Source organism: Pituophis catenifer, unplaced genomic scaffold (assembly GCF_029215685.1).
Source record: "Pituophis catenifer annectens isolate HBS135680 unplaced genomic scaffold, rPitCat1.0.hap2 SCAF_2, whole genome shotgun sequence".
Taxonomy (NCBI): Eukaryota; Metazoa; Chordata; class Lepidosauria; order Squamata; family Colubridae; genus Pituophis; species Pituophis catenifer.
Genome location: NW_027256882.1, coordinates 264,068,515 through 264,092,371, shown reverse-complemented (window position 1 = coordinate 264,092,371; position 23,857 = coordinate 264,068,515). Strand labels below are relative to the sequence as shown.

Below are 23,857 nucleotides of genomic sequence, written 5' to 3'. Positions count from 1 at the left end.
AGCCACCATATTAAGCACATAACTCTTGGTGACTTACAATGCAAAACAATATAAAGCACATGAATACAGACACAAATAGCAAGTACTGTAGTGCAAAAGCCAAGGTGTCTCACAATCTTCAGGTACAAATTCACAAGTCTTGGGTTCCACTAAATCTGGTCCCAATTCCTGGGAGAAAAGCCAAGTTTGTGATGCTGAGTTGTCTTGTCTACTTATCCAATTAGGTGACATCAGTACAAGCAGGACCAGCTTCATTCATTTGGGAACTGTTCCATTGAAATACACAGTGAAGGCACATTTTAGCCCTTCAAGATGGTATTGTTTCACTGAGATGATCCTCAGAATGCCCACCCTGCTAGAATTGGTGGTATGGCATTTCCTCAATGATAACAAATTTGCAGCTGGTTGTCTACAAAACAGCTGCTTGTCTGGGAACCAATTATTCCATTAGTAATAGTGTTATGTGTATTACAAATCTCTGGAAACTCACATAATGTTAATCTCTACAGAGCAATGAGACTAGAGTTGTGTTAAAACTTTATTCCCCCACCTTGGAAAAATTACACAGGGCCCCAAAAGAGCTTTTTGTGTGAGTTATGTTTATTTATATTTACCATGAGAAAAAATTAAAACGATGCATTTGTAGAATATTAAATCAGGTGAAAATGTAGATATTTCATGAAAAGAATTTCTTAACAAAATAATGACATTGCTTTAAATTTTTGCAAATGTCTCCAATATCTAGTAAACTGCTTTGATTTTGTAAACCCCCCAGAGGTCCCTTTCAAGATCTAGAAATTCAACACCCTCCCCAAATAGAATATCACTTTCTGTAAACATGGGTTTAATATTAAATCACTCCTAAACCACCTAATTCGGAAGTGTTATCAAATGCCATGGCATGGCAATCCTGTCGGAAGCACCAAGGCCCTTCCAGGTTGAAAGGATCATCCGTTGCCTGGAGGACGCCCAGTTAAGAGAGTTCCTTTCATGTCTCCATTAATGTTACAGTAACAGAGTTGGAAGGGACCTTGGAGGTCATCTAGTCCAACCCTCTCCTCACACAGGAGACCTGTACTAGGGATTCGAACCACCGAACTGCTGTGTCCACCGAAGTGGTACCTATCTATTCAGGAACCCACAGGCTCGAATGTCTATGGAGATTCTCAGTCATCCAAGTCATGGTTGTCCCAAAGGTGCCTTCCCCCCCCCCCCCCCCCCCCAAGAGGCAACTGGACTTTCTTGGGTTTTTTTTTTTTTGGAAGATGTTTCCCTTCTCATTCAAGAAGCAAAGGTGCTTTTTCAAGAGAAAAAAGCTCTTTTTCAAGGAGCTCTGGTGGCTCAGCAGACTAAAGCACTGTTATTAACATCCACTTACATCTGCTGCCTGCAATTACTGCAAGTTCAAATCTCACCAGGCTCAAGGTTGACTCAGCCTTCCATCCTTTCTAAGGTAGGTGAAATGAGGACCCAGTTTGTGGGGGCAATAAGCTGACTTTGTATAAATATACAAAAGTATGAAGGCTGTTGCTCAACGCATTGTAAGCCGCCCTGAGTCTCCGGAGAAGGGCGGCATATAAATCAATTTTTTTTTAAAAAAAGAGGCAAATGGACTTTCTGGTTTTTCTTTGAAGACATGAAGCTTCTTGGATGAGAAGCGAAACGTCTTCAAAAGACAAAAAAACCAGAAACTCCAGTTGCCTCTTTGGGGAGGGGGGGGAGGGAGGGAAGGCACCTTTGGGGCAACACTTTCGAATCCACAAGAGCTTTGAGAAAATGATCGGAGCTCACCCCCGACCCAAGGCAACACTCTCGATCGCGAGCTTGCTGCTTGTCTACCCTCGTCGTCCTAAGCACGTGAGCCACCGTGATACAAATTCTCTCCAAGTGAAAGGTTTAGGATTGCAGCTCTGCCTAAATAATTTTTCCCTGGTTTTAACTTATTCCTGCTCTCACTTAGGTCTCTGTCCCGCTTTTTGGGGAAACCCAGAACAGCAAACGACGCTCCATAGACAGAAATGCCACCTCCAACACTCTACTCCAGAGGTCTCCAACCTTGGCATCTTTAAGGCTGGCGAACTTCAACTCCCAGAATTCCCCAGCCAGCAAAGCTCCAGTGGTCTCCAACCTTGACATCTTTAAGCCTGGCGGACTTCAACTCCCAGAATTCCCCAGCCCCCAAAGCTGGCTGGGGAATTCTGGGAGTTGAAGTCCGCCAGGCTTAACGATGCCAAGGTTGGAGGCCCCTGCTCTACTCCATTTTCTCTCCACCCACCTCCAACCCCGCTTGGGCGTCCCCGGCCAATGGAAGGCTTCCCTTAAGCTATTCCCAGGCTCCGCTGGGCTGGGCGACAACATTTTTGTGCCGTTTTTTTTTTTTTCTTCACGAGGCCTGAGTAAAGAGCGCCGTTCTTTCCCTGCCGATCGAGAGCAGACCAGAGCAATCCATCGTCGATCTGACGATACTCCTCTCACTTAAGGCGGAGTTCGGTCGGCGGGCTATTTGAAAGAGCGGCCCGCCGTGGAGCCGCGGTAGAGCGCTCCCGTAAATCGGTGAGAAGAAAAGAGGGTTTTGGGCGGCGTTGCCGGGATGGAAGTAGCGGGCTCTCCGGAGATAGGAGACAAGGCAGCGCCGGCGGCGGCTTTCGGTAATCCCAATGAAGGAGTGATGGAGGAAGGAGCCCGTTTACTCTTCAACGAAGAGAAAGAGAAGACGCCGGATTTGCTCAAGCTCTATCGGTCAGTCTATATGGAGATTCTCAATCATCCAGGTCATGCTTGTCCCAAAAGTGCTTTTTTTTGGGGGGGGAGGGGGGAGGAAGACTCACAAAGTCCAGTTGCCTCCAGAAAAAAAAAAGCACCTTTGGGACAATTGCACTTTTACAAATGGATATACAAAAGATCCATAATATTCCAGTTTATTGTATCGACATGGATATATATGCTCTATTTTTATTCAATCTTTCATCTACGTACTTATATTTTACAGTAAGCTGTATGATGTAATGTTATGTTTGTTACGTGTTTTTAATGTATGTTGTATTTTTCTTTACTTTGTTTTTAAAAACTTAAAAACTCAATAAAAATTATTTTAAAATAAAGAAAGATCCATAATATTCCCTTGCTTGGTATCTTGTCTGCATTATAAGGTTTTGTGGATAATTTGAAATATGTGACATGTAATCTAATTTGGATTAAAGTTGAATTTATGGTAAGTAAATACATTAATAATACACCATAGCAAAAGTACATCTTCATGTCACCATGTTGTGTAATTCTTACAGTCTATAAAAGAAAAGGAATCAGGCTGCTCCCCAAGTGATTAAGGTGAAACTGAATCTCATATGAGCAGACATGAAAATGGACTTTTTCATCCCTTTTCCCCTTGCTTACAAAATCTGATTCTAAAGGTCTCCCCAAATCTAGAACGTGTTTTTAAGGCATATGGGGGAAAGAGTTTACAAAGGGAGAGAGAATTACCTTTCAGTCAATCTGGTTCTGCTGAGAGAAATAGGTTTGTCAGTGAATAAAAACTGTGCTGGCATTTCACCTTCTATCTATAGCCACTTAAATTTCTATTACAGAAGTAAAGAAAAAAAAGTTGATAGATGTGTTTTCCTATTGTGACAGATCTTTCTAATATAATATTTCCTGGGGCCAGTCTGAGCAATTTTATCTGTTCATCACTTTTCCTGACAGATATATCAACAGGGAATATTCTCAGCAAACCATCTTTTAAAATATGTCATAAGAGTGTTCACCATTACAAGCAAAGTATACAGATAATGTACACCACATGGACATAATTCCATCTTTGTGTCTCGCTTTAATCATTGACTAATCCATGAAATGTTGCAATCTTGAATTGGAGGAGCCATTACACTCTTCTGTAGAATATAATGGTGGATTATAGGCAAACTGCATAAACAGGCTACAGAAGGTTTTTCTTTGAAGACGTTTCACTGCTAATCCAAGAAGCTTCTTCCAGCTCAGTCAGTCAGTCGTTGTCGGCTTTACATACAACCCTTCAAGGGCTTCTTCTCTCAGGAGGCCATTCTAGCGGCAGCAAAACTTCAGAGGGCCCTTTAGAAACCCTCTTAGCTCTTGGTTTCATCTAATGGTGGTCTGGAGTTTTGCAGTCCTGATCGGAAACTCCACAGGAGTAGTACCACACTAAACAAATCCCTTGATAGCTGGGGAAATCCCGCAACGGCGAACCTACAGTTGTAAAGATGAAGATATATAGCCGCAGGCCTGAATGTGAAGACAGGTTAAAGCTGGTCCCTCACCAGTTGTGCGGACATACTTTTCAAAAAAGTATGGCGACATACAAAGGAAACTGAGGAAGGCTGGAATGCAGGTTGTTTTAGCTGTGAGGAATATTGTTGAACATAAACCTAGAGAGCCAGAAATCTTTTTTCCCCATTGTTTCCCTCCAAAGCGACTGTTTTGAACCTAGGGAGGTAGAAGTACTAGCAAGATAAGTTTTAATATATCAAAATGTTTCTAGTGTTGTTTCAGTTAAGCAATCCTCAGATGTCTTTAATAAAAGTTGCTCCTGAGATCTCTAAAAACTGACGGCCTGCAAAGTGAATTCCCACAACAAAAAGTTACAAAAGGGAAAACTTAAAAGCCGTGAACAGTGGTGTAAATGGAAAAACCGTGCTCATATTGCAATGGTTTTATAATTTGTCCAAATTTAAATTTAGGATATTTTAAATATGTAAATGTACATAAGCTAAGTTTATGAGTTTAAAATCTTCAGTAAACACTAATCCAATTTAGTCTTGCAGTGACTGCTACAATTACATTTTCTTTTTCTAATTTTCTTGTGACTGTTTTTTCATTATTTTAGAATCAAGGAACAAATAAGTCAGCATCTTATGGAATATAATACAGTAATCAATTCAGGTAAGTGGATCATTAAAAACTCAAATTTTGTTATTTTAGAATGTGAAAGTAAATATTTAAAAATTAGGTTAAAGTTTATAGCAAAATTAAAATGTCAAGTCTCTGTAGCATAGGAGTTTTCTATACCATATTTGTGTTTAGAGATGGGAGGGTTGTTCAGCTATCTTTTATAAATATATATTTTTTGTTTAGCAGCTGCAGAAAAGATTCCGGATCAAGATAGAAATGAAAAAATATTAGAGGGGTATGTTTTCAAAATTTGTTATATATAGCATGATAATATTCTATTTGATCTAACTTTTCTTTATTTTTAAGGAAACTTGTATTTTAAAAATTTTAATATATTGTGTTTTACTTGAAAACATGCCATATTTATCTGACTAGAATTTCTTTCTTAGAAAATGTATCTCAGAGTAATACATACTAAATATGTGGGGGTGGGTGTCCTTCAGGTAACTACTATGACTGATGTATCGTATATGCCTTTTCTGGTCATGAGAAGCATTAAGCTACTTCTTCCATTAATGCCTTATATCTGTTCACTAGTTATATTGCTGCATCCTATCCTATTTTCATAGTTTAAGGAATCAAAAGATGTTTATGCTTCAGTTTTCAGTATGCCCATGACAAATCATAAGCTTACATCCTCCTTTTCCTATTCTGTTGTTATAGAAATTCTATTAAAAAGAAAAAATATTTCTGAATCAATGTATTAATCTGAAATACGTTAGCACTACATTTTGGTTTTCTGTTTTACGTTCTATTGACAAACATGAAAAAAAAATCCACATCTAGTATCAAAACAGATAACCATCTGGTTATCACTCTATATAGAGTCACTCTGTCTGACAGTCACTCTATCAATCAGCAAAACTCTTTTAGATCTGATACGAAACAAATGATCTTAACATTAATTTCTGAGAGAATACAAATTATTAATTATTAAACATCTTTTCCCTGTTATTTTTAGTTCCATAGAAGAATTGGAAAGAGACTTGGAAGAGATGAGGCTATCGTATCAAAACAAAACTTTAGCATTACAAAGGTAAAGACCCTATTGCTTTGTTTTATTTATTGCATTTCTGTATAACATCTACAAGATGTGTCCAATAAAGCCAATTAAAAATATAATTCTACCAAGAAACCATAGTTTTTAAAGTAAAACAAAATCTAAATTGATATATTCAGTTACTGCTCAAAGTTATGACGGCGCTGAATGAATGGCAGTTATGACTAGTTCTCAAAGTTCCAACCAGCCTGGCACTTCTGCAGTACTTGTAATCATAATCTGGGCACTTGGCAACCAGCTCACACTTATGACCAGTTGCAGCACCACATAATCAAGTATTCACCATTTGCAACCTTCCCTGCTGGCTTCCCCGGTCAATAGGGATCTGCTCATCCTGCAGGATCTTTGCCGGTGCCTCAATGCTTGGTGACACATATGGAGCACAATCACATGTTCAATTTTCAAGAGGCTGAAGTTGTTGCCCACAATGCAACTAAAGGGGGACGCCTATTGAAAGAAGCCTGGTTTTCCAACAATAACTCCATCAATAGGCATATCAACCTGCTACCGGCATACCAAGCATTGAGGCACCAGGAAAGATCTTGCAGGATGAGGAGAGATTGATTTCGATTGGGGAGTAGAGATCGACGGCACCCCCCCTCCCTTTGGGCATGTAGATTTGTCCTGTGGAGGCATAGCCAGCCCGGGCCAAATGCCGAGGAGCCTGGCAAAGCACCTTCAAGCCATAATAGACATGGATAATGAGGAACGAGCCGGGGCGGTCAAAAGATCACCAGCAAAACAACAAACAAATTTGGTTGATATATTAAATGTGCCTGTGAGGTGGAGGAGCAGTGGTGTGTGGGAAGGGTCCAGAGAGATTTCCATTAAAACAATATCCGACAGCTCAGCGTCATCCCCTGAGGATGGGCAGCCCAAGCGGTGCACGATAGGGGAGGAAGCAACAGGAGCTAAGCCTCCATCGATTAACATGTCTGAAGTAAAAACGACAGCGCTAATTATAGGTGGGAAGTAGGTGGATGGGCCTATCGCACGCAATGGCCAAATTGATCAATGATGCATAAAGGTGAATATCTCTTCAATGTTAGTTTTTACACTCTGACTGTTAGCACTCTGACAAAAGCTAAGTGGATAATATATTTTAAGTTCTGGAGATCTTCTATCTATTTTACCCTTTGTTTTATAGGATCCAAATAACTGATGCCCTTAGAACCAAACTGAAAAATGAAGATGATGATTCAAAGTAAGCATTGGAATCAGGAAGGGAATGCATTTTTAAAACATCTACAGTATACTTGAGAAGAATCTTCTCTTGGCCAGCCATACTGTTTATGTGGTTAATAGTTAACTAAAGCTTATGACCATCTATTCTCAGGCCTGAACTTTAACTGAAAAGGTCCAAATAGTCTGCTTCCTCTAGGATGTAGCTATATCTCAACTACAATCACAATCTAGAACACAATTTTAGAACAAATGGATGTTATTCTGATGTGACAGCTAAACCATTGTCAGAATCATCAATAAACTTTATTAGCAGTGAGCATTATTGATCAAAATGTTTGCATTGTAATTCTTAATCAAAAATATTTTAAGGCACAATAGATAAAAAGTATAGCAGGCATCTTCTTCACTTTCAAAAAGAGTAGTTTTTTTTTAATTGAAAAAGTTTTACAAATATCAATTTTTCCCCCATTTCCCCCCCATCCCTCCCTAACCCCCCCAAGCCCTCCCCTCTCCCCATGACTTCCCCAAGGTGAAATCCATCCACATTATATTATATCATACTTTACCACCCCTCTATTCTCCCCCCTGTGCACTATACATTTCTACATAACAATAAGCTATTTTGCCCCCTATAAACTATACATTTCTACACAACATTTAGCTAAAAGCTATCTGGTACTTCCTAGTTTGGTATTTATTCTGCACATAATCTATCCATTTCTTCCACTTCCATACATAAGTCTCTTGAGTCCGGTCTTTTAAGTATGCTGATATCTTTGCCATTTCTGCAAAACTGGCCATCTTCAAAGTCCATTCTTGAATTGTAGGCATATCATCCCTTTTCCAATATTGACCAATCAGTAACCTAGCTGCTGTCACCATATACAATATCAACTTTGTTTCACCCACTGAAAAACCCTTAACTATACCCAGTAAAAACAATTGAGGAGAAAATTGAATTTTTTTCTTCAAGACATTTTGCATAACCCACCAAATTTTTATCCAAAAAGCCTTTGCTTTCTTACATGTCCACCATATATGATCATATGTAGCATCTAAACAATCACATCTCCAACATTTCGGTTGAACATTAGGATACATGCATGACAATTTCTTAGGATCTAAATGCCACCTATAAAACATTTTATAAAAATTTTCCCTCAAATTCTGCGACTGTGTAAATTTAACATTCTGAACCCATATTTTTTCCCAAGTTTCCATCATAACTGGTTCTCCAAAATTTTGCGCCTATTTTATCATACAATCTTTAACCAATTCATTTTCTGAGTTTCTTTCTAACAAAACATTGGAAACCCTCTTAATATGCACTGGGCCTTTGTCTTTTATCTATCTAACCAATTCTTCTTCATGCAACATTAAACCAGTTTTTTGATCTTCTCTCCATCTCAATTGAAGTTGATTATACTGTAACCAAGTTAAATTAATCCCTTCTTCCAACAGTGTGTTCAATGTCTTTAGTTGCCATCTGCCCCCATCATTAAAAAGTACTTCTTTGTATAAAAACCCCCCGAGTGACTTTATATTTATATTCCGTATAATGTGACCAAGATCCAACCACAACGGTATTTTATAATCCCATTTGAGTCGGTGCTTCTTCCATACTCTCATCAAGGAGCTTCTAAGTATACGGCTATTAAATGCTTTATCCACCTTATTATCATAAAATAAATATGCATGCCAACCAAATTCAAGATCATAACTCTCAATATTCAATATTCCAGTCTTTGTCCTTCCAAACCAGTCACTTGCTTGTGTAAACGCTGCAGCTTCATAATACAATCGCAGATTTGGAAGTTTAAGACCACCCCTTTCACGCACATCTTGCATAATTTTCAATTTAACTCTTGGCTTTTTCTCATTCCAAACAAACTTATTCACTCCTTTTTGCCATTCCGTCAAGTATTTATCACTTTTAAGCACCAGAATCATTTGAAACAAAAATAAAAATCTAGGTAGAACATTCATTTTAACTGCTGCTATTCTTCCAAGTAAAGACAGCTGCAGTTTTTTCCAGGTTTCCATATCCTTTTGTACCTTTCGCCACAACACTTCATAATTATTTTGAAACAATTTTATATTTGAATCTGCAACTTGCACTCCTAGATATCTCACCTTTGATACTATTTCAAAGCCTGCCTTCCTTTCCAGTTCCTCCTTTTGATCAACTGTCATATTTTTAACTATCATCTTGGTTTTTTTCTGATTCAGTCTAAATCCTGATACCATACCATATTCTTCTATAATGAAAAAGAGTAGTTTTGATCATTGACTTTAGAGGTTATGCAAATCTAGACAACAGTCCTGTAGGATCCCTGGAATAATGAAGTAGTCAATTCCACATCAGCTTCCAGTTAGATCACATACCTGAGATTCTGCCATCCTTTCTAACATTTTAGGACACATTTTTGCATTTCCAAAGTAGCCCCACTTTGGAAAGAAAGCATTTTTGTGTTATCAGACCTTACTTAAAGATGTGGCTACATTCTTTGTTGGCATCTTCTTCAACAAACCATATGGAATAGGGGACCCATCACATATATCTCAAATGAGGAACTGTAATACATTCCATATGTGGAATGAAAACAGCAAGCATGGATGCAAATCCATTACATATTACTACTTCGGATTACAAATGAATTTTGCTAATGATAATTTGAATTTACCTTTTTTTATAATGCATTTTCATTTAAAGGGCTTTCAAAATGCAACATTAAAAAATTACTACCCTGGGCATTTGAGGACTAGACTTTTCTCATCCAATTATGTTGGAAAATATTTGATTGAGTTCCGGGAGAGTCTTTACAACTAATGATCTCTAGAGCTTCCCAGTATGTTGGATAGGAAAAAGTAATGAAACATACAGGAAGATTAGTAAAGTATACTATTTCGATACAAATACTATAATACATGAAAAGTATGGGTTAGCTAAACCTGTTAAAGCCAATGTTTTTCCATTTTAGAAGGCAATATTGAAATGTATTTGTAGCTCTTTTGTCTGTTTCTTCTCTTGCATTTAATGTTGCCAGTCAAAGCATTTTGTAAGAAGCAGGAAACAGAAGAATTATATTGTAGCTTGAGAAAGAATTAAGCAAGATATTCCGGTGTTTTAAATTTATCTAACGTGATTTTGTTTCACATATTAGTAGATCTTGTTGATTTTTCTGCATTTTTCTCATTAGGTTTATCTGGGATACCATTAAACATATCATGATGCTTAGTACAGCAATACTTAAATCAAAGCAGGTGAGTATCCTTTATATTAAAATGATAATGACTATTGTCTAAAAAATCATCATTTGAAACTAATGGTGTAACCTATTTGAAAAATTAAATCTTTGTAGTTGTATTAACCTGGATGTATGGATACTTTTAATATATACATATATTTATATAAATTACTTGGTTTTGCAGCAATCCCGTGAACTGGAAGAAAAATTGAATGAGGTTAAGAAGAGCAGACTAGGTACGTTATAATTCGTTGTGATAAAAAAAATCAATAAGATAAATTAATTTGAAATAACACAAATTTAATTTAATTTCAAATGTTAACTTCATTAGTTTAATCCACAAATATAGTGAATGTAAGGCATGTTCCTGAATTCATTTTTTGAAATTAGTAGCTTTGCTATCTTCCTTCTCCCTCCTCCCCATCCAATACTACAATAGAATTAAAGCGAACTGGAGAATGTAAACTGGCACAAATATATGATATGAAGAGAAAACAAAAAGAGGATTTAGAAAATATGGAGGTTGGTGAAATGTTGAAGAAAGTTCGTAAAAATTTACAAAAGGAAATTCAGATGACTACATTGGTTCAAAACATTTTCCAGGTAAGTTGTATTTGTATAGATAGAAAAATGTCTTACTTGGTAGGATGGATTAATTTATACTAGATATGAAACATGAAAATTAAAATGTTGATATCAAATACAGGTAGTCTGGTTAGCTATGTGAATTGGGATTGGAATTTTCATTGCTAAATGACTTAGTTCTAAAGCATGATGTCATGTGGCCACACTATCTAGCAATGAAAATTCCAGCACTTCCAGTTGCTGTTGTTAAGTGGATCATGACAGGTCATTAAGTGAAGATGTCGTGCTGTCACCATTTGTGACTTTCTGCCAGCTTCCCTATTGACTTTGTAGGAAGCCAGCAAAAATTACAAATGGCAATTGTGACTGTGAGATGCTATGATGTAGAAAATGTGTGCCAGGCACCTGGATCTTAATCCTGACTACAGGGATGCTGTGAACAACATAAATACAAGGACCAGTTGTAACTACCACTTCTCTTGTATGTTTGAGTTTTCCTTAAACAAGGACCACCTGTAGACATCGAGTGTTTCAATGTTTATTGATAGAAATTATTACCACCATAATTATTATTATAGCTACAGGTATAAATTGCACAGGTTAGTATAATGTAGAACAAAGCTCTATATGCAATACACTTTTATCCCTTTTTTTATTCAGATTACAGGTACTCCTCACATAAATGACTCATATTTATGACCGATTGTAGTCTCCCATGGTCATACGACCACAATTTGCATCGTTTTTGTAGGTTTCCAGCAAAAATGCCCTTTCTGGAGGATGGATTCAGATTTATGACTGCATGATTCACTTAATGGTAAAAATGTTTGTAAAATTGCAGTCCCAATTGCAGTCATAAATCAAGACCTGCCTGTATAAATGGAATTTATTAAACATTCATATTCTAAGAATAAACAAATATTGTGTAGATAAACATTTGAAAACACTTCCTTGTAGAAGCATAATATAATTTACAAATTATACAACCTAGCAATAATTGATTGCTTATTTTGTTGTGGAACTTGTATTTATTTGCATATTAAAACAATATAATTGAGGACAAAAATCCTTATTTATTCATTTACATTTATATAATTAATTAGCTGATTTTATATTTAAATAATATTTATTGCAGAACCTTATTACTGGAAGTGGAGTCAATTGGGCAAAGGATCCAACATTAAAGACAATTGTTCTACAACTGGAGAAAAATGTGACTAGCATCTGAAACATCAAGAATGACTATATTTTCTTTCTGTGATTTCCATATTCAGAGATAAAAGAGTAATCTATCAGGTTTTTGTAATATACTAGTCATATTCTAAGAGTTAGGTATCTGTACAAGAATATATTTCACTGAAGTACGATTGATATAGCAACAAAAGGGAAATTCTGTTAGTCATTGTAAATGTATCCAAGAAGCTATTACAGGAGAGTCATTTATCTGTAAAATAATTCACATCTTCTTCTCTTAATTTTGCATAAATTTCCAATTGCTGATTCCAGTAATAACAGAGCAATAGGCCTTCTGGCAAAAGCAGATATTTACAAAGGTAGCCACTCTCAATCACAATTTAGCCTGTGCTTTGTTATGTATGCATATGTATGATACAACTTGTTTTTTTGCTACATTCTTATTACAATTCTTTATGTCTAATTTCAGTGGATTTCTAACAAATCATCAGTAGTTCAAATATTCATAGTTGACATTGTCAAATATTATTGAACAATATTTTCTCCCTAGGCCATTCTTGTAAGATATTTGAAATATTCTATTTCTTTATATCTGCTGTAGTTTTTTATAGCTAATGAATAGATAATATAGTAAAACCATATCTAAATAGGAGGCCATCTCCTAAATGTTGATAAAGAATTTTTTGCAGAAATGTTACACTGTAATTGTTCTGTATTATTAGGTTGCCTCTTGTTAATGTTCCCAGACAGAAATAAATATTTTGAACCAAGACACACAAGGATCCATATAAAATGGCAGTAGGATCTTGCTCTTTAAACATTAGATATATAAAATTCCCAATTATCTCAATGCCAATATGTGCGCTGTACTTAGATAAAAATCTGAAGGATCTTCCCTTTTAAAATAACCTATTAGAAAAACATCAGAGAACAAAAAGGTGGACAATTCACAATACGGTGCTGTTATAACTAAAGTTCATGTTACCATTTGCACTTCTAGGGCAACAGTTTGAGAAAAATACCAAACTGGTTATGTCCAGAGGCAGTGGCAAAAACTGTATGAGGCCCGGAAATTTCTTAAATGGTTGAAGCCGAGTACGCTAGGGGGAAAAAATATTTTAAGACAATAAAAGCTGTCCTATAAAAAAAAGTTTGATTCTTTTTATTACTAGAAAAGCCCTATTGAGAAGTTTAAAATACAAAAAGGCTTGTGAAACAGAAGAATTTGTTAAATACTGTGCAGCCTGCTTTCAGAGGTAAACTGATTTTGCTAGATTTGTTTAAGAAAGGTTAATTGTCAAATTAATTGTCCAGTGGTGGGGGTGTGAATTTAAATACAATATACAATGTAGTAAATGTAGGTACTTCAGTTGAACAATATTTTCTGAAAGCCAAAAAAAGTAAGGGGATTTCACAATTTTATTAAAATGAAATATTAATGGGTTCAATAAATGTGCTTTAGTACTGAAGCTGTGCTGGCAATTAAAAAAAATACTTTGTGTACTCTAGTGATCTGACATGAAACTAGTATTTTCTAGTTAATGTAACTAGAGCTTACACAAATCTTTTCTCCCTTTTGAAGGTCACAGAGAAGATAGCTAAGTATCACCGATAGATGAAGAGAAAAACTCAATGCTTCTAAATGACTTAACTCAATCTGACTGGATATTCTCTTGTAGGCCAAAACACATCATGCAAATATCTGTATTTGCAGATATTCTAAAAAGATCAGCCTGTACTTGCCATGCTACTTTTGTGTAAATATGAAAAGGTGCTAAGCAAACAAATTTGCATAGTGAAAACAGTTATTTGCTACATGGCAACTAGGTAAGGCTGGATGAATCAGTTTTAAACAAGGGATAACTAATCATTAAGTTTGGGTAGGGCAACCAGTTATTTTAATGAAATTAAACAAGTATTATTAAATTGCAAGCGGCCCAGAGTCATTGATTAAGATGGGCGGCTATAGAAGGTGGATCAATAAATCACTTGCTAGTTAAAATAAAACACTGGCTACCCGCCAATCCCTCATTCGATCGTTGCATGAAAAATACTCCGTACCACGTTCTGTATACATCACAGCTGTTCCGTTGGGTTCTAAGCCGTGCCTTTCATGGAGGGCGGGGCTTAGCTAGACCCCGCCTTACCGCTCCCACAAAGCTTTGTTCTGGCGCGCTCTTTCCTTTGACCGGGCGGGGTATCACCATGGGCAGCAAGATGGCGGCCGCCAGTAGGGTCATCCAGGTAAGCCTTTCAAATCGAGTATTTTGAAAGCTTGGGAACTGTCTGCAGCTGCACTTCTGTGCAAGTTTCTGGGGGCTGCAGGTTGCGGGAGGCTGCAGGTTGGGAAGCGAATCCTTGGTCCTGAGCTGCACTAATCAGTGCTGGTGTCCTTGAGTGGGAAGGAGAAGGAACGCCAGTCCTGGAAAGTGGATTCGACCTACCCGGGTATCTTTAACTCAGTCTTGGCCAGCCAGCCTCAGACACTTCCCTGGCAGCTTTCATGGGAAAACGGCGGCCGCTCCGGAGACTTTTCCTAGCGGTCTTGTACAGGTTAAAACCTTGAGTTTTCTCTCCCCAGTAAATCGGTAGATCAGATTTCTCCGCGCGTGTTATCCGCTTTGTTGGACTGCAACTCCCGGACCTCTCCAAGTAGAGGTACACCAGCTTGTGGGAAGGGCTGCTGAGAAGCCCAAACACGAAGAGGCTTTGCAGACGTTGTTTTAAAGGGCGGCACTTGGAGATTTATTCCATAAATGCTTGCCAAGACTGTTGGCAAAGTACATATTTTTAAAAACATGTTTCCCAAATTGGAAACGAGGCTAAATGTGAATCAGGATTTTATGCCGTTGCATCACAGTATCAACTATATATTTGATAGAAATATTATAAATCTAAATAATATAAATATCCACTCAAACATTTGTCTGACATTTTTAAAAAAGTTAGAGGGGCCCTTTTATCATTGAATTGCATGGTTTGCTATTCGAACAGCTTTGCAAAAATCTAGAGCCACCCATGTTCAGTTTCAGTTTTATTAAATTTTTATACCGCCCTTCCCAGGGGACTCAGGGCGGTGTACAGCCAAGATAAAACCCACAATATAAAAGTTAAAAACAATTTAAAATTATTAAATAGTTTTGGCCGATCATCTAAAATACAATAACCCATTAAAAATATTTAGGCCAGCCCTGCTTAATGGAATAATAACGTTTTAAGGGCGCGGTGAAAGGTACGGAGGTCAGAAATCCGACGCATCTCTGGGGGCATCTCGTTCCAAAGGGCGGGTGCCCCCACAGAAAAGGCTCTCCCCCTGGGGGTTGCCAGTCGACACTGTCTAACCAACAGCACCCTGGGGAGACCCTCTCTGGGAGCGTACTGGTCGGTGGGAGGCTATCGGAGGCAGAAGGCAGTCTCGTAGATATTCAGGTCCTATGCCATGTTGTACATCTATCCAGAACTACCCATTGCTGTTATGAAGTCAAGCATTTAGAGGTATTGGGAGGTAGACTCTGTGTGATCCTATAGTAGTTGTTAGTAAACTAGTTTTAACCATCTCTTCCTACTGGCTGGACTTATTGAAAGCTGAGGTGCAGCAAGTTCCCTTTGGGGTTACTTAAACATATAAAATGCATTGGCTGGGATATCGTATCTCCTTTTTGTCATATCTAGTTCTTCTCCCATTCTTTGCCTACTAAACATGCTGCCTTTATTGGCTATTTTGAATATGATGGAGTTAACCATTGGATGTATTCAAGCAGAGTCTTGATAGATATCTATCTGGGATGTTTTTGATTTGGATTTTCTGCATTAAGCAGAAGATTAGTACCAGCGGTTTAAATGGCCTATGATTCTTCTTCAATTTCTATGGATGATCCTCACTTCTATTGTGGGAAGTGATTTTTTAAAATTTAGAAATGTGAGTCATGAACTAATATTCAGACTCTGTGATAGTTTTTCCCTGTTGCATGTATCTTTCTTTCCCCCCTTCCTCATATGCTTTTTTCCATTCATTTTCTTCCCACCATCTGCTCAATTGTTAGATTTACCTCTCAGCTTTACAACACTTTAACAATTACTGTACTTGTTTCTGTAACACTAATGGTGATACAACTGAATGTTTATGCTTTGACTCTGCAAATACAAGATAACTTGGATCAAAAATTAAAATATTTTTGTTGATGTTGGTGTGCATAAATTGGGGAAAATGGTTTTTAATCAGGAACAAACTTTCACATTCCACGGGTTCTACTGAACCATTTCAGATCAGCCAGGGTTCTGTAAAACACAAAACTCAGAATGTTTCAAGTTTATATGAAAAAAAATCTGAATAAAAAAGGATAAAGCTGGCACATAAGTGTTCTTGTATTAGTAACAGATTTTCTGCCAAATTGTGCCAAGGAGAGACAAGCAGGGATTTTCTTATTTTGTATCAAAATATAATATGTTCAGAGATCCTTTTTGGCTTCAGTGGCAGAATAAAAATGCTATAAATAATTGCCAAATTCACAGAATTCCTTAAGGAAAAAGGATAATATATTCCTTGATCATTCCTTGTTTATGTATGTATGAACCTAGTCTTCCCTTTTTTTCTCTGCAATACTAAAATAAACCTTTGGACAAACTGTACAAATCTGCAGATAGTAATATTCCTCAAAAACAATAGAAGAAATGTAATAACTGTGGTTGTATTTTTCTTTGGATGTCATCTGAGTGCAAATTAATAAATAGTATGACTAGAATTAATACGATAGTTTTAGCACTGGAATGAGTCCAAGTTTTTAAAATCGATAAAGCAGAGCAGTCTTGTAAAAGTAGATAAATTCATTCCAGTCCTAAATTATTAAGTTCTGGTTTCCTGGTTCAGTTGATACTATATGAGCTTCCACTTAATCTCCACTGAAACATCATCATTATTATATTTATATATTTTCTTTATTTTCTACAATTAAGACAATATACATAATGTTGTGACCTTTTTTCCTCACACCAACAATATTGGTGTGGGGAGGGTTGTGCTGAAAGAGCCGCTTTTCATGCCTAAGAAAGGATTAGAATTCATAATCTTCTGGTTTCTAATCCAGCTCTCAACTTGGCTACATCAATTTGGCTTTCAGTCTACAAAGAGACATAAATTTTATTCTTTCTTGGCAGAATTGCACACATATAGAAATGTATATATTGACTTGCTTTCCCCATTTCTTTAGGTAGTCAAACCACATACACCACTGATTAAGTTTCCAGACAGAAAAAGTACTCCAAAACCTTATAGTAAGTATGTCTTTACTAAGTGCACATGGAGCCATGCCTTACCATAATTTATGCTCAAGACATTTGAATTGCAATTCATTGTTTATAACAGTGTGTTGCTCTGTGAAGGAGATGAGCAGTTTGGTCTAATAGCTAAGGCACAGGGCTAGAAAACAAGAGACCATTAGTTCAAGTCCCACCTTAGCTATGAAAGCCAGCTGGATGATCTTGGGCCAGTTACTCTCTCAGCCCAACTCACCTCACAGGGTTGTTGTTATGGAGAAAATAGGAGGAGGAAGGTGTGTGGGATATGTTCACTGCCTGAATTATTTGTAAAAATAATAAAAATGGGAAATAATTTTTTTTTAAATTGATATATAAAATAAAATATTTTTTCACAGCACTAAGATGTTGACAGTATTCACTGTTGTACTCAAATGTAATTGTTTCTTCTGGGGACTTCTAAACTTTAAGTCTCAGTCTCAGTTAATTCTTTTTTGAATTAACCATTTAACTTCAGTGGTTTACATGATGTATATACGCCAAACTTCCTTAATCCTTGACTCTCCGTGCTAGATTACAACCCTCTCATCATATCCACCTTGCATGGCCAATGATCAGGACTAGATTGACATTGTCAGCTCTTTGAGGTAGGCCAGATCAGGAAACTTTATCGCGCCTTTAAGGTAGCGGCAGTGTTTTGCTGCAATAGACCAACATGGGTAGTCATGATGTAGGGCCAGAGTATTTTTCCTAATTTTCTCTCTTATTGTTCCAGTGCAAGAGTCTCTACAATCAAGAGTGCCTCCGCTTCATGGGATAGCCTCGCAATTTTCTGCAGAAAACAAAGCACCATCTTCTCAAAATACTTTATTTACTGGTAGAATACAAGGTATACCTGACACAGCAGAATTAATAAGAACTTTACCTCAGAAATACAGGAGGAAACCTATGTCAGTTGAAGAAATGGAATACATTCAAGTAAGTTCTCTTTTTAAAAAAAAAAATTAAAATATTAGTATTATTTTCAAAACCCATTTTTTAAAAAATCAAATTATTAAATAAAAATTTAGACTGTGGTTTGCTTTTTGTGATGAGAAACTAGTTCTTTGAGAGTATGTATGTATGGTACAGAAGCAGTACAATCAGAAGGTTGGAACTAGGCTTTAATCATACATAATGTTTAGCATTGTATTGGTTTTATTTCACATTACAGATTTTTAATGATTAGCTCATGAATTTCAGATGGAATAATCTCTAGATTCTACCAAAAAAATATTAAGAGCATGATTTAAACCATGAATGGACTGCCTATTGCAAAACAAAATCCTTGGCAATATGAATCCATCTTTTCAGCACCATAATATGGTTAAAACAGCTAAAAATTATAACTCCCAATCTCGTATCAGCCAAACTGAAACCACAGATGAAGAACCAAATAAATTCAGTGGAAAAATACTTTGTAATTAAACTTGGGGGGCCTAAAATCCCTGTCAAAAGTGAATATTCTATGAAAAGTACTAAATAAATTGATTGAAGTTATACAGCCACCTATTTCACTTGCGACTTCATTAGTTGTTTGTCTAACTAGCTTATGGGAAATTCTGTGCTATCTCAGTTATCAACCAAGTTCAAACGGCTGCAAGTAGAATTGCATGAAACCCTTATCCTATCAGCTACATGGAGAAGGTTCATTCTTCCTAAATAAAGCAGTAGTTAGCATCAATTGCATAAAATGCTGTTAAGAAATCCAACAACACAAATCCAGGGGAATCCCAATTTAAAAATCTGTTCTTCCAGCATTAGTGTAATTCCGTAACGTACAAGTTGAATATCCCTCTATTAAGTCAGTTCTACTTTTCAAGATCAAGATCCATCCTTTTCATTACTTTGTATCATTCACCTATTGGTGATTGTTTTTTCCGAATAGTTTTGGTATTTGGTAATACTCTTTGGTAAAATAGTTTTACCAAGTTTGTTGTTGATATGATCAGGAACCCCTCATAGTATAAATGTATGGCACAGAGGAAAAAAAATTCAGTCCTATCTTTTCAAGAATGCTTCTAAGTGGGAATTTAGTCACTTTCTCCCAAAGATCCCCTACAAAAATAAGCAAGAGAAAAGTGTTCGGTAGCTTTAAAACATATAATCTTGAATTTGACACAACTAATTTAGACAAACTGGTAGTCTCCAATATAGCTTGGCATATTACCTGGAGCTGGTGGGAGGCTGGAGTATCTGACTGAAGCAGCCTGAGTCTGAAACGGGTGAAATGCTCCTGGTTCGGACCGGATCACCCGATCCGGTAGCCATGGTGGCGGGTGGTTCAGAGAACCAGTAGCAAAAATCCCTGCGCCCTCTCCCCATGCCAAGCTGAGCCGCATGATCATCAGAGGCTTTTTTTTTTTTTACTTTTAAAAGCATTTTTTATATAACCTCTTCCAACGAAAAAATGCTTTTAAAAGTAAAAAAAAAAAAGCCTTTGATGATCATGCAGCTGGGATCATCAGAGGCTTTTCAAAGCATTTTTTTCTGCAACCTCTTGGCCGAAGAGGTGGTAAAAAAAATGCTTTGAAAAGTCTCTGACGATCCCAGCTGAGTTGCCTGATCGGCAGAGAAAAAAATACCTCTCTGCCATCAGGCAACTCAGCTGGGATCGTCAGAGAGGTATTTTTTAAAAAGCCTCTCTGATAATCCCAGCTGAGTTGCCTGATCGGCAGAGGCTTTTCAAAGCATTAGAAAAAATGCTTTGAAAAGTTAAAAAAAAAAAAAAAGTTGGCCATGCCCACCCAGTCACATTACTCCCCACCACCACCAAGCCACGCCCACAGAACCGGTAGTAACAAATTTTACATTTCACCCCTGGTCTGAAATATCTGGAGTTGGATATCTCTATCGACTTGTGATAAGCAATATGATTGGTTAGCCTTGTTTTAAAACATTCAGAACACCAGACCTTGTCTCAGGGTATGAATTGTAATAAATGAAACAATTACAATGCTGAAACAGATTTGCTCAATTGCTCTCCCCTCCTTCCTTACTGAACAACTAATCTGTATTTATGCTGTTTCAGACACTCAAAGTAGTTAGTAAGAAAACTGCCAGAAATCAAATGTAGAAAAAATATTGCAAGATCAGCATTGCAAAAACATTTAGGTAGTTATTTGTGCAACACTGCAGTGGCTTGAAATTATTCCAAATGTTATTTTTTAATTATTTGGAAATCTTCTGAAATTACTTGATTTCAGGAGACTTTAATTCCGTTTAGAAATTAATGTCTAATTCCATTTTCTAATCCTCAAGTACTGTGCTCTACTGTATTTTAAGATAAAGGTAAAAGTTACCCTCGCACATATGTGCTAGTCGTTCCCGAATCTAGGGGCAGTGCTCATCTCCATTTCAAAGATGAAGAGCCAGTGCTGTCCGAAGACGTTTCCGTGGTCATGTGGCCAGCATGACTAAACGCCAAAGGCACATGGAACGCTGTTACCTTCCCACCAAAGTGGTCCCTATTTTCTACTTGCATTTTTTACATGCTTTCAAACTGCTAGGTTGGCAGAAGCTGGGACAAGTAACGGGAGCTTACCCGGTTATGCAGCACTAGGGATTCGAACCGCTGAACTGCCGACCTTTCTATCAATAAGCTCAGCGTCTTAGTCACTGCACCACTGTGTCCCTTGGACTGTATTTTATCATTGTTTAATTTTACATTTTTGTTTTTCCAAAACCACTCAATTGCATATTTAATTTCGCTCCTAAAATTTAATTAAGATGGCAGCATTTGGTTTGTTACAGTTTTCCAGTTGGCACTCAGATGTCGTCTGGCTTGTGCCCGAATCAAATGGAACTTGTTGTTGAGTGAAGGAGCTGAAACAATCACATGGGAGTGAAAGAGAGAATGTCACTAGTATGTATGAAAGCAGTAGAAACAAATAGTTAAGGTATTGGAGTAGGAGTGAGGAAATCGGATTCTAGTCCCTTCAGCTACTGCTCACTGGATGACTTTGTGCCAGTTCTCTTAGTTCAGCCCACCTCACAAGATTGCTGTTGTGGTATCAAATAGGAGGGGCATTATGTATATCAACTTGAGTTCCTATAGGAAAGAAGTAAACGAGTGCATGATGAATATCATTCTAATCAGCAATGTTGCAAGAATTGATTTTTGTTTCTGCTAAAAGATAATATTTTATTTTACAGCGTGGAGGTCCAGAATAAGGTGGAGCATTGTGCAGTTTGTAACTGCTGAATAACAAACTTGTACTTACAATAAAGTCCTTCTTCATTTTCTCTCTCTGGATATTAAAGGAGGTCAAAGGAAAGTTTTTTTTTCCAAAGTGCTTTTGTGAGAGACTAAAAGGTAATCGCTTTAGAAAGTGGTTATGTCTCATTCAAAGAGAATACTGTTTCAGTAACCAGAAGCATCCACTTTAATTGCCTGATGAAATTTATTTTTTCATTCTATTCAGTATAGTTTCCTTATCTCTTATAGTTGCTATTGATACATTAATAATTAAAAATAGCTACTATTAAAATGACAATAATAGCCTGAAGATAACCATGTTGTTTTCAGAGTTTGAACAATGCAGGATTAGTTCCTTCTAGTAAGTAGCATGTCCTTCCAAACAACTCTGAGAATTAAACTTAATTTAGCCATATCAAAATTTGACAAATTTTGTTAGTGGACTCATTGTACAATGTAATCTACAGGTATGCACAATATTCTTTCAGAAAAAGAAATAATCCAGCTCTTCCCTTTCTGAGTGCTATACTACCTCAACATACACAATTGTTAAATTTGGTTCAGAATAGACAGGAATTTATTTTCATATGTCTATCTTTAATCCTAGTGACTACATTGTAATAAGAAAATATTTGTAATATTTACTTGTCAATCAGCTAATACCAATGAGCTCAGATGAGTTCTAGAAATTTCCATGAATTGCAGTGTGTAAGAATTTCTTGCGTACATTTACTTTGCTCCATCAAAATGTCTGTTTCTTACAGGGAGTTCATCACTTGCACATCAAAACATCTCCATGATTGGGTTGTTTGAGTCACTGAATCAGGGAGCTGGAAAAACGTGTGCTGATTGATGTGGGTAGCACTGATTTGTACACTACTAATATATAAATCAAGAATGATATGAAGTATAATTTATAGTATTTAATACTTAGTACATGATAATACACATCAGTGAATTATATGAAGCACGTACAAAATTTATTTCTAGGGAGCAGCACTGAAACTGCAAATGAATATATTCATAGATCTTGTGATCAACACTTGATTTCATTTTTAACATGTACTTGCTATCACATATATGTTTTTATGACAGGAAAGAAGAACTATACAATCAATGTAGAGACATGTTATTTGAAACAATAATTTTTTACACAAACTTGAGAAGAATTTTCATCTGTTCTGTTTAAGTAGGAAAAGGATTCAAATTTACAATGCAAATGTGTATGGAAGGTTTTTACTAAATCAGTAGGTAAATGTCCATTAAGCCATTCACCTTTTATTATTGTAAAAATACTTTTGTGTATGATACCGAATGTACTGTTTGCATTTCTACTATTGTTTGATATATTCTTCATATGTATTTTAAGATTTGTTCTATATTAGCATTTGCACAAAACCCAAATGAATTCTAATTACCAATTATAGACGGGTGTGAAACAAATAATACAAATATAGCAAACGCCTCTGGAGAGTTGGCTAATAAAAACCACAGTACAGAATCTTGAATGCACCTCCTTAATAGAATGTACATTTCAGTGCTGCCTGCCTTTACTGAAACATACTTTGTGCACTTTCATTATTTTTTCCATTACTTACCCTTCTGTGAAAAAAGTATTTGTCCTCTTAGAATTTCTGAATTTTTGCAAACACTAAATGTTCCTAGTGAAATATAAAAGGAATTTAAGTAAATAATTAATATTTGGTATTTATTTCATTTCATAAAGTTACCCAACATATAATATGCTGATAATGAAAAAAATATGGCACTAATTCCTTTTTTAATGTATGGAATTGTTAAAGAGAGAACAAAGGGCAGTTGTTCTAGAATTTAACAATCAAGCCCTGCAACATGCCAATCTGACAAGTATTACTTTCATTAGACAGATTCTCATCCCCTAGGTTTTAAAAGTATGCAATGGTTCACTCAAATTAATGAAGATCTCTGTAAAAATGTCATTCTTATAAAAATGCCTGTCAATATAGAAAAAATGCAAAACATTTCTAAAGCACTGATATATAGTCATACTTTGCAGACTTCTGGAGGAATGTTCAATGAATGATATGAGTCAAAGTAGATTTTTTTCACAGGCATTATTGTATCTAGAAGGAATTAAACAGTGCATTTCACAACAAAAACATGTGAAATGTTTGATGTTTGATGTGACTTGCCATC

The 23,857-nt window shown here is 36.5% G+C and overlaps 2 protein-coding genes across 2 annotated transcripts in view; both read left to right on the top strand.

Annotated features, from left to right (window-relative positions):
• Positions 1–2,509: 2,509 nt before the first annotated feature.
• On the top strand, positions 2,510–12,737 carry CENPH (centromere protein H). Its single transcript, XM_070935847.1, has 9 exons — positions 2,510–2,739; positions 4,856–4,911; positions 5,104–5,155; positions 5,882–5,956; positions 7,128–7,184; positions 10,366–10,429; positions 10,598–10,649; positions 10,853–11,016; positions 12,134–12,737. The coding sequence occupies exons 1-9, from the start codon at positions 2,591–2,593 to the stop codon at positions 12,224–12,226; spliced, it is 762 nt and encodes a 253-aa protein (XP_070791948.1). The 5' UTR covers positions 2,510–2,590; the 3' UTR covers positions 12,227–12,737.
• Positions 12,738–14,355: 1,618 nt separating this feature from the next.
• CDK7 (cyclin dependent kinase 7) overlaps positions 14,356–23,857 on the top strand; it is a 30,484-nt gene continuing 20,982 nt past the window's right edge. Inside the window, exons 1-3 of the mRNA XM_070938840.1 lie at positions 14,356–14,436; positions 17,400–17,463; positions 18,221–18,423. Coding sequence (XP_070794941.1) covers positions 14,398–14,436; positions 17,400–17,463; positions 18,221–18,423 — 306 coding nt within the window. The 5' untranslated portion in view covers positions 14,356–14,397. The remainder of the gene's footprint in view (positions 14,437–17,399; positions 17,464–18,220; positions 18,424–23,857) is intronic.

Coding starts and splice junctions, on each gene's coding strand:
- CENPH (XM_070935847.1), top strand. CDS start 2,591: ATGGAAGTAGCGGGCTCTCCGGAGATAGGAGACAAGGCAGCGCCGGCG. Junction 2,740..4,855: donor GATTTGCTCAAGCTCTATCG/GTCAGTCTATAT, acceptor TCATTATTTTAG/AATCAAGGAACAAATAAGTC. Junction 5,156..5,881: donor AATGAAAAAATATTAGAGGG/GTATGTTTTCAA, acceptor TGTTATTTTTAG/TTCCATAGAAGAATTGGAAA.